General features: G+C 33.3%; 1 protein-coding gene across 1 annotated transcript; it reads left to right on the top strand.

The window, feature by feature from the left end:
- The first annotated feature begins 268 nt into the window (after positions 1–268).
- LOC132729710 (uncharacterized) lies at positions 269–2,767 on the top strand. Its single transcript, XM_060715532.1, has 4 exons — positions 269–412; positions 1,704–1,841; positions 2,028–2,129; positions 2,610–2,767. Exons 1-4 carry the CDS (start codon positions 365–367, stop codon positions 2,733–2,735), a joined length of 414 nt encoding a protein of 137 aa, XP_060571515.1. The 5' UTR covers positions 269–364; the 3' UTR covers positions 2,736–2,767.
- Positions 2,768–14,710: the final 11,943 nt, after the last annotated feature.

The raw sequence follows: 14,710 nt of genomic DNA, 5'->3' as shown, positions 1-14,710 counted from the left end.
AAAGCTAATAGTCAAATCTTGATTTTCTGTTTACAGAAAAATATATATTTCTGCACAGAAATTGTTTCTTCGTTTGTATGAAATTTTTAAATCGGAAAAAGTGCAAACAATAAGGTTAACATACTTTGATCACGGATTTAAAGTTTATTTTGGTATAAATGGGTTAACTTAGATCGTTTGTATTACGTCTGCGATGTGAGCATATGGATCTATCAAAAATGTGACATGTCTAATTGTATTTAGAACTGTACTGAAATTGTGATAATATGTTACTAAATACAAAATGTGACCAACTATAAATACGAGGCTCATTGAGGACGAGTATCATTGCCTTACTCAGCCGGCGACCAAGAGAAGCAACATCATGCTCAGGGTTCTCATAGCCTGTTTTGTCTGTGTTTCATATGTTATGGTAACGTATTTATGTTTCCGCTTTATCATTTATAAAAATAATATAGGATTTAGGTAATCTGAATCAAATATGCTTTATTTCTACAAAGTAATGGCACATTATGCCTCAGAAACAAATAAATATTTACTTGTTTAGAAAAGGCAACATGAATTTCATAACGTTTCAATGATGGTTTTAGAGCATGTTAGATGCTTGTTACCTAATAAAACTAGCTCTAAATGTGAAACGATTTGTCATAAATAAAACAAATTACATTGCATTACTTAATCAAACGTTAATGTATATTTTTTTGAAATGACGCGATAAAAGAAGGGTAATAATAGTGTCTTTGGTACGAGGGCAACCGCTAATTTTGAAATTTAACACTAATTCTGTGTAATATGTATAATAAAACATGGTTTGTTTTATACCTCACCAAAGAAGCAGTTGAAATACTAGTAATAGCACTCGTAATGTCACACTTGGATTATTGCAATGTCATTCTTTATGGTGTATCCGATTTTGAAATGAAAAAAATGCAACGTATTCAAAACATGTGCGCTAAGTTAGTTCTGCAACGAAAGAAATTTGACAGTTCAAGGCAAGCATTGTTCGACCTTCACTGGCTGCCCATCAAATCTAGAATCGAATATAAAATTCTGACTTTTGTATACAATTGTTCAATTGGTCATGCTCCAAAATACCTTTCTGAACTCCTAACCAAACAAGTACCAAATACCCGACTACGTTCAGCTAAAACCTCTGAGAACTGCTACGTTATTCCATTCAATAAAAGAAAAACATTTAGTGACAGAAGTTTCGGAACTATTGGTCCAAAATTGTGGAATCCGCTGCCATTAGAGTTGAAACAATCTAAAAATATTGATGTATTTAAGTGAAATCTTAAAACACATTTTTTCAGAAAGTTTGAATCACTATTTTAAAATCTGAAATGAGATAAACATGAGTAACATATAACTGATGACAGACAGTGTGATGAATGTGCAATGTAAATGAATGTTTTATTCTTTTTAATCTATTTGTAATCAAGTTACATGTATGTAAATAATCTTATCTCATGCTACATGTATATCAGTTTTATCATTTTATGGTCTCTAAATTTTTTTAAAAATATGTTAATTGGAATTGTATGTAAAAGCTTTTATTTCATTTGATGTTGATCCACATATTCTTATGCATTCACAATTTTATTCTTATTATATTATATGTACTGTACAACGCCGTTGAATATTGTTATATAGAAACAGGCGTTTAATTAAATAAAAAGTTTCAAGTTTCAAGTTTGTTTTAGTGTATGACAACAACACGAAGTCCTCACCAGGTTCATAACCACAATCACACACATCATAACCATACGAATCATCACACCAACACGACGAGGGAGCCTCCAGCGAGGGAATCTTTCAATTTTATCTACGAACCTCACTCTGTAAGTGGTTGTTTTGCTCAACGATAACGTTACTATGTTACTACATAATAAAAATTACTAAAATAGCTATACATTTTGTATATTTAAATGCTTTTTGACAACACATAGATTGCATGGAATTTATTATAAATTATATAAATTACTATATATATATATATATATAAGTAAACTGAAATATATTTTCAGCAAATGATGGTTGTAGTTAGCGCCAAGGAATGTTACGTATTTGCATTAAGTGACAGTGAAAAGTCGGCTGTCCACACAGACGCTGGTATACGGGCAGTAGAGGTAAGCTTCGTCTTTTTGAAACTGACATAAAATGTTCTGTTATTGCCGGGGCTTATTGTCGTATAATTTTGGTACAGATCTGATTTTTTTCATTGTTTTGTTTATTTATTTATACATTTATCATACTTTCTAATATTTTTCTTATTACTACAACTACGACTACTACTACGACGACGACGACGACGACGATAATGGTGATGATGATGATAATAATAATAATTGGAAATAATAATAATAATAATAATAATAATAATAATTATTATTATTATTATTATTATTATTATTATTATTATTCTGTAAAACCTCACTAAACCGGACACTATCAGGACCGGACAAAATCTTGGATTATTTTTAAATTGCCCTTTTTCGATCCCAATAAAATTTCGAAGATTTTTTTATTCGTTGTAGTACAGTTTCAGATATCTCACACATAACTAAAAGTGTCGCGTTTTGAGCCTATTCTCTTCTAATTTATTGCAGCTGCGTTTACTGGGCGCTTTAAGTACCACTGCTGTGACGACTACAACCAAAGATCAACTGGATCCTAAGGCAGCACATGCATGTGGCGGACATGCAACGACATTCTACAAGGAATCCAGTTCATAAGTTAATAGCATTGCACATGGACAAAAATTAAAATAAATGATAATTAAATGTTGCCATTTTAGTTATTAATTGCTAGACAGTAGAACAATGGCTTGTTGGCTCAAAACAGAAGCTAGAGAAATTAGGACAACGGTTTGTTCGACTCCAGAGAAATTAAAAAAACGGATCAATAAATATTATTAAGCAAAAAGAAAAAAAAAACAAAAAAAAAAAAAACAACAAAACAACAACATTATCACAGAATTATAGTGTACAAGACAAGATATTGTTTTGTTAGCTTAGAAGATCAATTAGACACATTAAGAAAGTTTCTAAGGTTGTAAGCTCAATGCAATCATTGAAATTTAAAACTTAAACAAAATACATTAAATCAAATTGATTTATCATAAATGCGACCAATCCTCGAATATGCCTCCACTGTTTGGGATGGCTGTAATGAAAATGATAAACATTCGCTTGAAAAGATGCAATACGAAGCAGCGCGTGTTGTTACAGGCCTTACTAGATCGGTATCTATAGAACGTATACTTAGAGAAATTGGCTGGGTATTTTTGTCGGATAGGAAAATTATGCATGAATTAATAACAGTGTACAAAGCCCATCAAAACAAAGTTCCCAACTACTTACTTAATCTTTTCCCCAATAGTGTCGCCAATTCTACGCCATACTTTCTCCGAAACGCATGATAATAATTATGTGACTATCGCACGGAGAACACAAATATTCACAAAATCGTTCATTCCTTCATCCATTGAGTTATGGAACAATTTGGATGATCATATCAGACATGCGGCTTCTCTTCAAATTTTTAAATTTCGTCTCAAAGAAATGTTTAAGCCACATGCTGTTTTTAAATATTTTCTATACGGAAATCGAAGTTTATCTTTCTACCATGCACGTATTAGAAACGAATGTAGGAATCTTATTCCGGATACTTGTAAAAATCATTTTTGAGATAACTCATTTTGTAGCTACTGTACATCCAGTATTGAAGATGCCGAACATTACCTTTTAATGTACCAAATATAACGAAATAAGAGTGGAGTTGTTCTGTTCAACTAGCAGTTTCCATCCTTTGAGCGTTGTAAAATAGAGCACTTTGGGGTCCAACGCTCTTTGGGGTCAAAATCGAGAAATTGACCCCAAAGTGCGTAAATATGCTACATATTAACGCACTTTGGGTTCCAGAGTTCTAAATGTGTCAACTGAGTTCTGCTTAAATACTGAGTACTGACTTATTTTCGATCTGCGACATTGAAATATTTGAGGTAGAGTTCAAGATGACGGTCGATACTATGTATGACGCTTAAGTGATAAAAGTTTCATTAATTTTACCACTTGAAATATCTAAAAATAGTGTCCATATAACAAAGTACATAAATTGTGAATGTATTTTTACAATTAATAGATGTTGCGAAAAATATCATGTTCTTTCAGTCATTTACTTGATAACTTTTGGTGCCATATTGAGCCCCATTTTAAATATGAAAGTTCTTCACTAACTGATCAAGATCATTTAAAATCCCCATTGATTCTATTATAATTCACGGCACATTTTTGAGTCTATTTAATACCTTGATATTATTTAATATGATGCATGTTAATATTTTTCCAAAGAACTATAAACATACTCTGTTGCAATGTTCTGGTTAAATATCAAGTTTCTCGATCGGATTATAGATAGTGATTTTTACAAATACATTATAAAGCTTATCAACAAACTTAAGTTTTTTGTAAGCTCCGTAACAACCGTTCGCCAGTGGCTTTTTAATGGAAGATCTTTCATACTTCTTTAGAAAGGGCAAACATGAATTTTATAATGTTAAAATAATGGTTTTACAGAAATGTTAAGATGGTTGTTATCTGAAAAAAGTAGTGTTGAAAGTGAAATAATTTGTCGTAATGTAACAAAATGTAAACAAAGTAGTATCTTCCATACAAAATACTAATTCAGAAATTGTACTTATTGCCAAAAAGCAACAGATGAAAAAGATGGTTCAGGTAATTGGCCAATGATAACTTTTCGGAAACTATAGAAGTACACCAAAATTAAAAAGCTTTTAAGAACTACAAATAAAAGCATAACGGGCCTTTAAAACCTTATTATTTAATCTTGGGGCGATGGACAGCCCACCATCACATCTAGACCCCTCAATGAGAATTTTACATTTTTATGAAGTTCCGCTCTTAATGTGTGACTACTAAAATAGTGTTACTGCCTGTACGGACTATTACTACTTAAGGCCGCATCTACACCTAGTCAAGTTTCTTAAATGTCACATTTAGATGAGCTAAATAAATTACCCTTTCAACATTTTATCAGGCACATTTTTTTACTGAAATGTGTTATTTAGATTTCCCAGGATATACTTCTTTGTCTTATCTAAGAATATCATATTTCTGTAAATGTGTAAATAAAAAACGTGGAAATGATGCAATTAGCTAAAAACAATTTGGTTAATGAAAGGTGGACAGTCATATAAAATGAATGGAAAATGTGAGAAAATATATTTTGAGCTTTTTAATTGATACAAATTCTTTACTTGATGAAAGTTCTTCACTAACTGATCAAGATCATTTAAATTCCATATCGATTCTACTATAATTCAGCGCACATGTTTTGCGTCTATTCAATATTATGTTTTATTGTTATGCTTCCGATCCTTAAAGATCGTTCAGCACGACATTATTGTTGTGCTTGTGGTAATTTAATTCTTTCTATTCGGCTATTTTCTTGCTTGGTGGTTCCAGTATTCCTCACTTGAATACTGTTGAATCACCCTTAGGATATGTGGCCTGTTTTTTAAATTTGTCTTTTGACGTCTTATCTGTGATATGCAGGCTTCATAATCTCTGATCCCCTTTCAAAAGTCCCTTTTATTTAGTTCCGCCCATTGTTTTCTCGTTTAGGGCACACGCATGTTTTTACTTGGGGATCATATGCCGCTTTTTATGGAATGGCACTTACGTGTCACATTGAAGGTTCCATGATAACCGCCATATGAACACATCCGCGGATGTTTCTAAACTCCAAATTTTACCAGTTCATGTTAAATGTTGAATCTGTTTAAGCCGGTGCTAGGGGGCGTGGGCAGTAACTTGCATTTTCCAGTACCGTCCATGAACAAGCCTGCCACATTTTCAATAGTGCCGTGTTGGACTTTCTTTACGGATTCTTATTTTCTCTATTTTAACACCTTGACTTTTGTTTACCATTGATTGGCTCTGACTACAATATATCATTTAAAACATAATGAAAATTCATTTTTATTGATAGACTTTTTACGACCCCAGAGTGCAGTCGTTTGTCTAATGTTAAAAAATTCATATGTACCTGATTAACGCACATTGGGGTCAAAAATGGACCCAAAGTGCGTAACGCACTCTGGGGTCGGACTCTTAAGTACGTAACGCACTTTTGGGTCGGACCACAAAGTGCGTTTGACCCCAAAGTGCGGTGTTATAGAGCGTAGACCCTTTTGTTTGGAAAAGAATCTCTTTCTGATGGGAATAACTAATTTATTTTTGATAAGGTACAAATATTTATTAAATCATCGTGTAGATTTGAATCGTAACAATTTTATATTATTTATATAAAAACTACTTGCGCAGTCTGATCAGGATCCATGCTATTCGATCGCTTACCAACCCTATTGCAAGTAGAGAAACTGATAGCGAACAGCATGGATCCTGATCAGACTGCGCGGATGCGCATGCTGATCTGGATCCATGCAAGTCGCAAACACATTATGTTGGTTTTGTCGTGACGCAGCTCATATAATGTTACCATACAGGGCATTATATCTTGAGAGATAGCATAATTACTGTCTTTGGACTGTGAAGAGTGTAAATAACATAAAAAGCATTTAACATAAACAGATTCAGACGATTTCTCCAAAGATAAACATAATTAGTTTTGTAATAATACCTCACATCCTTTCAAATGATTTTATGGGTTTAAACATGCATTAGTATATAAACTCTTTGTTGGCATGGAAATGTGATAATGTATATATCAGTTTGGATATAATAAAACTGATTTACGATACTCCTATAATACTTTTACAATTGTAACATCATGTCTAAATGTTTTATGTTTTAAAATTAAGTATTTCGACGTTTGTGTCATGGTAATTTAAAATTTCAGTAGTTTTACAATTGGTATAATACAATTTACAATTGTGTTTGTGCATGCGTGCGTACGTGGTGATAATGGCATGAATGTGCTACAAGTATAGAGCCAGGCCATACAGACTGCACAATACGTACACGTCATCTAACCAGATAAACGACAAATGCAGCATGTGTGCTGGACAAACCATGTACAATCGTACCTACATACAGGAGAATAAAAGTTAATATTCTAATACCTTGTCTTAAATGCCTGGCTGCACGCATTAATACTTGAATTTCTGTTTTGTGAACACTTCCATGTTAAATTTTTGCACTATAATTCTATTTAAGTATAAAGCACGTTTATTGAATGCAGACGCGATGGGCTATTATTCAGCTATCAAATACGATCCTTGTCATATCCATACCCATGAAATCATTTTAAGGAGTGGGGGTTGGTTACGTCGCACCAACACAGCAGAGGGTATGTCTTGTAGGAGCACATTTGTCTCGGAACACATTTGTCTTACGTAAGACAAATGCGGTCGCATTTGTCCCACATGAGACAAATGGGACCTCAAATGTCTACCCCAAAAAACTCATTTGTGTGACAAATGTGCTCCGATCTAGTTTTTAAAGGACAAGAAAGCACATTTGTCTCATGTGTTTTTAAGGGACAAGAAAGCACATTTGTCTCATGTCATTTTTATGAATTATTTGTCACATATTTTCCCACGGCAGAAATTCTTTTTTAGAATCGAGGTTCGCCGTTTTACCTCATGTCAAGTGTAATCATCAATAGGTTTGTTGATGCTTTCTTTATGAAAACCTAGAGTGGAACTATTAATTCTAATATCTCTAATTCAAGAAATTTGATTGGCTGAACCTGATGGCGTACACTGAATCACACCAAATTCCGTTCACGATGGTACAATGGTGACAGCGCGATGTCACGATGGTACGTTAATGAAAACGCAATGGTGCGATGGTGAAAACGTGATACTATTTTCTCTATCGAGTCATAGCATCATCATCATCATCGTGATTTCACTATCGTGCCATCGTGTTTTAATCATCGTACCATCTCAATTTCATCTTTGTACCATCGTGTATAGCTCTTCAGGGAGAGAAAAAATGTTACTTATGTCCAAACTACGATGTTTCGTTTGGACAATCGTGACTTTTTATTTAGTCTGTACCCGCGATGCACGATGGTACGATGGTGAAAACACGAAGGTACGATGATGAAAACGCGATGGTACGATGGTGATATCGCGATGGCGCGATAGTACGATGGTCAAAACGCGATGTTACATATGTGCGTTTTCACCATCCTACCCTCGTGATTTCACCATCGTACCATCGCGTTTTCACCATCGAAGCATCGCGGTATTGTGTTTTCACCATCGTACCATCGCGTTTTCACCATCATGCCATCGCGTTTTCACAATCGTACCATCGCGTTTTCACCATCGTACCATCGCACTTTTACCATCGTACCATCGCGTTTTCACCATCGTACCATCGCGTTTTCACCATCGTACCATCGTACTGGATCGTGCATCGCGGAAACTGACTTAATTAAAAATCACGACTGTCCAAATGGAACACCATACCAAACGGAACACCGTAATCGGTTAATATTTAGACGATACAATTTCGTGACTCGTTTCGCATCTCGCCGAAATCTCCGTCTCGTTTGTCGACGCGAGACAAGAAAATCATTCCAGGTCATATACCGCTATTATATAGTATTCCCTTTATATTCTATATAAAACTGACATTTTTCAAAAGCTTCAAAACATAGCTAGACCCATTTTAGAGAACAAATACCTATCTCATTTTAAACTTGTCTTTTGACGTCTTGTCTGTGATATGCAGGCTTCATAACCTCAGATCCCCTTTCAAAATTCCATTTTATTTAGTTCCGCCCGTTGTTTCACACGCGTTCTTTTACTTGGGGACCATACGCCGCTTTTCATGGAATGACACAACTGTGTCACATTGAAGGTTTCACGATAACCGCCGTATGAACACATCTGCGGATGTTTCTAAATTCAAAATTTCGCCATTTCTGTGTTTAAATGTTGCATTCTGCTTAAGCCGGTGCTAGGGGGCGTGGACGGTAACTTGCACTTTCCAGTACCGTCCATGAACAGGCTCAATCAAACCGAGCCTGCAACATTTTACAATTCTGCCGTGTTGAGCTTTCTTTAGGGATTCTGTTTATCACTATTTTATGATAAAACTAATAAACTGATATAAAATGATGAGAAAAGTATGTATCTTCTAAGAAAAATTTCTTGCGTCACATTTGTTACTGTAAAATCACTTAAATGCCCATTATGCCTGAGAAATGCTTTTATCTATATATCTTAACAGCTTTTTATTTTTGGTATACTTTTATAGGCTCCAAAAAGTTACTCATTGACTAATTACCTGAAGCATTTTTTTCATCAGCTGCTTTTTTGCAGTTTGTACAGATGAAGTGATTAAAAATGTTGTATTGAAGTCAAAATACTACTTTGTTCACATTTTGCTACTTTTTTGACGAATTATTTCACATTGATCGCGAATTTCTTTGGGTTACAAACATCTAACTTCCTCAGAAATCATTATTTGAATGTTAATAAATTCATACTTGCCCTCTCTAAAGAAGTAAAAAAATTATTAATTTCTAAAATTATGTGGTACGGGATACTTCGACATTGCGAGATCTCGTATTACAATATCGTGCCTCGCTTCGTGTCTCATCGGAATGTCGCGTCTCGCCCGATTCTGAGTTGCCCGATTTTCAATTATCATGGCATTACCTGGATAAAATTTCAGGAACTCATGCACGTTGAAAGTGCTTTTTCAAAGCCGGATCTGAAAGCTGCAATTCTTGGAAAAAGGCGATTTTTATACATATATTTCTGATGAAAACAAAATACGTGTGTAATTGTCTTCTAATTTTCTTCCATAGACCATTTAAGGGCCTCCGTGGCCGAGTGATTACAAAAAATCACTTACCCCTAAACGCTGTAGGTTCGACACATACTGTTACTCGGGGCGTCGAATTATTCATACGAGGATCCCGGTCAGGGCCAAAAATGCGGAATACCTATCCACGCGCGCTTGTAATAGTAATTAACTATTACTATCCCCTTCGAACGTAATAGCTATTTCGTGCGCACGTAAAAGTATCGCGTGGCAACGTAAAAGTTATTGTGTGCGCACGTAATAATTAAGTCCCCTTTTATCCACCGTACATACTTAGAATATTTCTATAGTGCCATAAAAAGTCATTTATAAAACTTTAAGCATTGAAAATAAACGTGTCACAATTAATAACGATAAGAATAGACTTGCTACATATATGTTTAGGTTCTAGATACTGGACTTTTTTGGATATTTTTATTGTGACATGCAGAACAGGGATATTCTTTAATTTAATATATGACTCCTATGCAGAGACAGGAAGTTTTTGACTGACCGGAAGTGACCTACAAACGGTATTATAAATACAGAAATTACAGAACAATGGCTGGTAGCCGGTATACGTACGGGCATAATTATTACCTTGTTAGAATTTTATGGAACAATGTGAGACAAATATGCTACGAGTGTCCTTTCTATTGTGTGTCGAACACATCTGTCTCATTTCCAATTTGGCACAAATATGAATGTTCACGAGCACATCGGTCACACTTTGTGAGACAAATGTGTTCCGAGACAAGTGTGCTCCTACAATGCCTCCAGTTATAGTCAGTCTTGATTGCTCGAGAGTATAATGTAGATGTAAATATGGCGACTAACCAGCTTTATTTGTTCAGAAAGACCTGATGTGGTTCTCCATGCCCTATTTCACGATCGAACTCGTGCCTGGAAACATAAAGAATACATGTATATAGAAACAATCTGTTTCAGTGATGTAATTGAAGCACTTGGTGAAAACCGTTGAAAAAAAGTCAAGCGCGTTTGTATGTGCATTTCTTTTTTTTTTGGGGGGGGGGGGTGGGGGTTGTGTGTGGGTGGTGGTGGTGGTGGTGATGTCTTCGATTTTAACTTATAACAATCAGCAACGAAACCCATTACTAAAACATAATAAGTCTTTTAAAGTAACATATGTCATATCGGAATCAAGTTAGGAGATACAAGGTAACGAAAACATATTTATATATTATGTATTTCGTACAGATATTAAGGTCAACAAAGTACAAAGTTCTCACATTTTAATGTACTGAACTACCTTTCGTCCATTACCTGCGTAATATGTGTTTATATATGACTGTCAAGTCTCAAATTAAAAACAATCTAAGCTCTCCTTGGTTATGGTACAATCTCGGACAGATAGGTCAACAGGTTAATTCAAAAACAAAATTTTAATCATTCAAAAGGTCAAAAAGTTTACAAAATATTAAAGACAATTAAAATGACCGTCATTTAAATACTTTTACAGATTTGTATACAGACAAAAAGGGCTGAAAAATAAGGTTCAAAGATAATTGAATCAAAATTACATTTGCTTAAATCGTTTAGATAAACTGTTTTTCAGAATTGTTCTTTTTATTAACAATCATTTGTCCTTCACTGACTTATAGATTTATTAAAGTTGACATCTTACGATTAATTTCAAATACTTCATTCCTTTTGAACAAAAACAACTTCAAACACTAAAACAAGAGTTTGCCCCACTTTGATAAATCTGTCTAGCTTTGTTGCTAAATTTTAAAACCCATTATGCCTCATAGAGCTATTTATGCTATTTCTCAGCTTTATAGTTTTTGGTGTCCAAAAAGTTACTCATTGCCCAGAAACATTTTTTGCTTCTGTCTTTATTAACCAATCAGTACATATTTTGATTTAGTATTTGATAATTATGGAAGTCAAAATGCTACTTTGTTTATATTTTCAAATTATTTCTTATTCAATGCAGGCAATATGCATTAAACATGCTCTAAACCATTTTTTAAAGGTGATAAAATTTGATTTTCCTCTTTCTAAAGAAGGTAGAATATTCATTTCTATGCATTTAAAACGTACGCAACGAGATAATAAAAGTAATAGTTAAATCTTGATTTTCTGTCTACAGAAAAAATGATTATTTCTGCTCAGTAAACGTTTCTTCGTTAACATAAGATTCTTAAATGGGATAAAGTGCAAACAATAAGGTCACGAATTGAAAGTTTATTTCGGTATAAATGGGTTAACTAAGATCGTTTGTATTAAGTCTGCGATGTGAACATATGGATCTATCAAAATGTGTCATGTCTACTTATATCTGTATTTAGATCTGAACTTAAATTGTGATAACATGTTACTAAATGTAAAATGTGACCAACTATAAATACGAACCTCATTTTGAGAACGAGTATCATTGTCTTACAAAAGCCGGCGAAAGGAGGAAAACATCAGGGCTCAGGGTTCCATAGTTTGTCGTCTTTTTTTCAATTTAGGGAACGTATTTTTTCCCCAATTTTTAAATTTAAAAAATTGTTTAAAAGGTTTTTTAAGTCCCCCTGAATCAATAAAATGTATTTTTTAATTTCTATCAAAGTAAAGGCACTTTTAGTTTTAGAAAAACAAAAAAATATTTTTTTTTTTAAAAAAGGAAAAACATATTTTATAAACGCAAAAAAATTTGGTTAAGGGGACTTTTAGTTTCTTTTTTTACCTAAAAAGTAGCCCCTTAAAGTGACATATTTGTCCATAAATAAAAGCAAAATGTAAAAGAGTTGTAAATTTTGGCTTCCAACAAAATACCTAAAATTTATATAACTTTCCAAATTTTCCAAAGAAAACAACAAAAGAAAAAAGATGGTACTATTTACTGACCAATAGTTACTTTTTACGAACAATAGAAGTACCCAAAAATAAGCAGTTTAAGGGCGTAATGGGCCTTTAAATAATATTATGTGTTTTTATCACATTGAATTGAATGAGTTAACAATCATATACTTAGCCGAGTTTTGTCTTCATGCGATAGTGATCTTATTTGTTAGTCGGAAATGTATAAATTGATTCATACATTAAAAACTTAAACGAATTGGATCAACTTGAACAAAAAAGTTTCATTTCAAAACTTTTAAATTTATTTTGTATCATTCATATGTAAACTCTAATAAGTTTTCAGCTATTCATAAAGCTGTGGACATCAACATCAAGTTACACATTGATGCAGTAACCATTGTTGTCCTGCTCTTTACTGCTGGACTTTTAAGTCGCAAATTAACATTGCATTACATAATCAAACATGACTGTATTATTTTAGAAATGCTCAACACGATAAAAAGAAGGCCAATAATAGTGACTTTGATTTCATTTAAAATTATGATACAGCTATAAGGTACGAGGGTATCCGTAACTTTTGATAGTTAAAATGCTAATTCTGTGTAATATGTATAATAAAAAACATGGTTCGTTTAGTGTATGACAACAACACAAAGTTCACCAGGTTCATAACCACAATCACACACATCATAACCATTCGCATCATAACACCAACACGACGAGGGAGCCTCCAGCGAGGGAATCTTTCACGTTTATCTACGAACCTCACTCTGTAAGTGGTTGTTTTGCTCAAACGATAACGTTACTATGTTACTACATAATAAAAAATACTAAAATAGCTATACATTTTTGTATATTTAAATGCTTTTTGACAAACACATAGATTGCACTGGACACTTATACATGATTCAACCCCATCCTGAAACATATACAATAATATAATTCAAGTACATGTATATCTAAAATTTGATAAACTTAAAATATATTTTCAGCAAATGATGGTTGTAGTTAGCGCCAAGGAATGTTACGTATTTGCATTAAGTGACAGTGAAAAGTCGGCTATCCACACAGACGCTGGTATACGGGCAGTAGAGGTAAGCTTTATTTGTCTTTTTGAAACTGACATAAAATGTTTGTTATTGCCGGGTCTTTTTGTCATATATTTTTGGTTCAAAACTGATTTTTTCTTCGATCATTGTTTTGTATATTTGTTAATACATAAATCATATTTTCTATATAATAAATAATAATAATAAATAATAGTATAATAATAATAATATAATAATTTCTTTTGAAGATTTTTTTATTCCTTTCGTTGTAGTATAGTTTCAGATATCTCCCATAACCAAAAGTGTTGCGTTTTGAGCCTATTCTTTTCTAATTTATTACAGCTACGTTTACTGAGTGCTTTAAGTACCACTGCTGTGACAACTACAAACCAGCGATCAACTGGATCCTAAGGCAGCACATGCATGTGGCAGACATGCAACGACATTCTACAAGGAATCCAGTTCATAATTCATAAGATTGTACATGTACAAGAATAAAAATAAATGATAATAAATGTTGTCATTTTTAGTTGTTAATTGATAGACAGAAGAACAATGGCTTGGTTTGACTTCAAACAGAAGTAAGAGAAATCAGGACAAACGGTTTGTGCATTAAGAAGGATGATAATGTTAAATAATACATGCAACCCTACTATACCATCGTCCGTATCGTGAACCAAATTTTTCATAAAAATCCGTATTTGAAATGGAATTATCAGATTAATTCAGTTCAAATTCAAGATTTTGTCGGATCGAAAGGAACTGTTTATTTCTACAAGATGAAGTTACAATGTATCTAGAAATTGTTCGAAATAATAAGTCTAATTCTATTATGTTAGGAATAAACATTTAAGGCCAACATGTTGTGCCCATAGCAATATTTCCTTTGAGTTAACTGTAACAGTATTTTATTTTGTGATTTTAATAATGCTCACAACACATTCATGAAAAAAGATTAAAATATTGTTTCAACATAATTTATCACACATTTTCCATTTTTTAATGATTTACAGACTTCTATCATGATAATGTCAGTATTTT

The sequence above is a fragment of the Ruditapes philippinarum genome, unplaced genomic scaffold (assembly GCF_026571515.1).
Source record: "Ruditapes philippinarum isolate M1 unplaced genomic scaffold, ASM2657151v2 ctg2607_1_1_1_1, whole genome shotgun sequence".
In the NCBI taxonomy this organism is placed as follows: Eukaryota; Metazoa; Mollusca; class Bivalvia; order Venerida; family Veneridae; genus Ruditapes; species Ruditapes philippinarum.
Note: the sequence above shows the minus strand (reverse complement) of the source record. Positions and strands in the feature narration are given on the sequence as shown.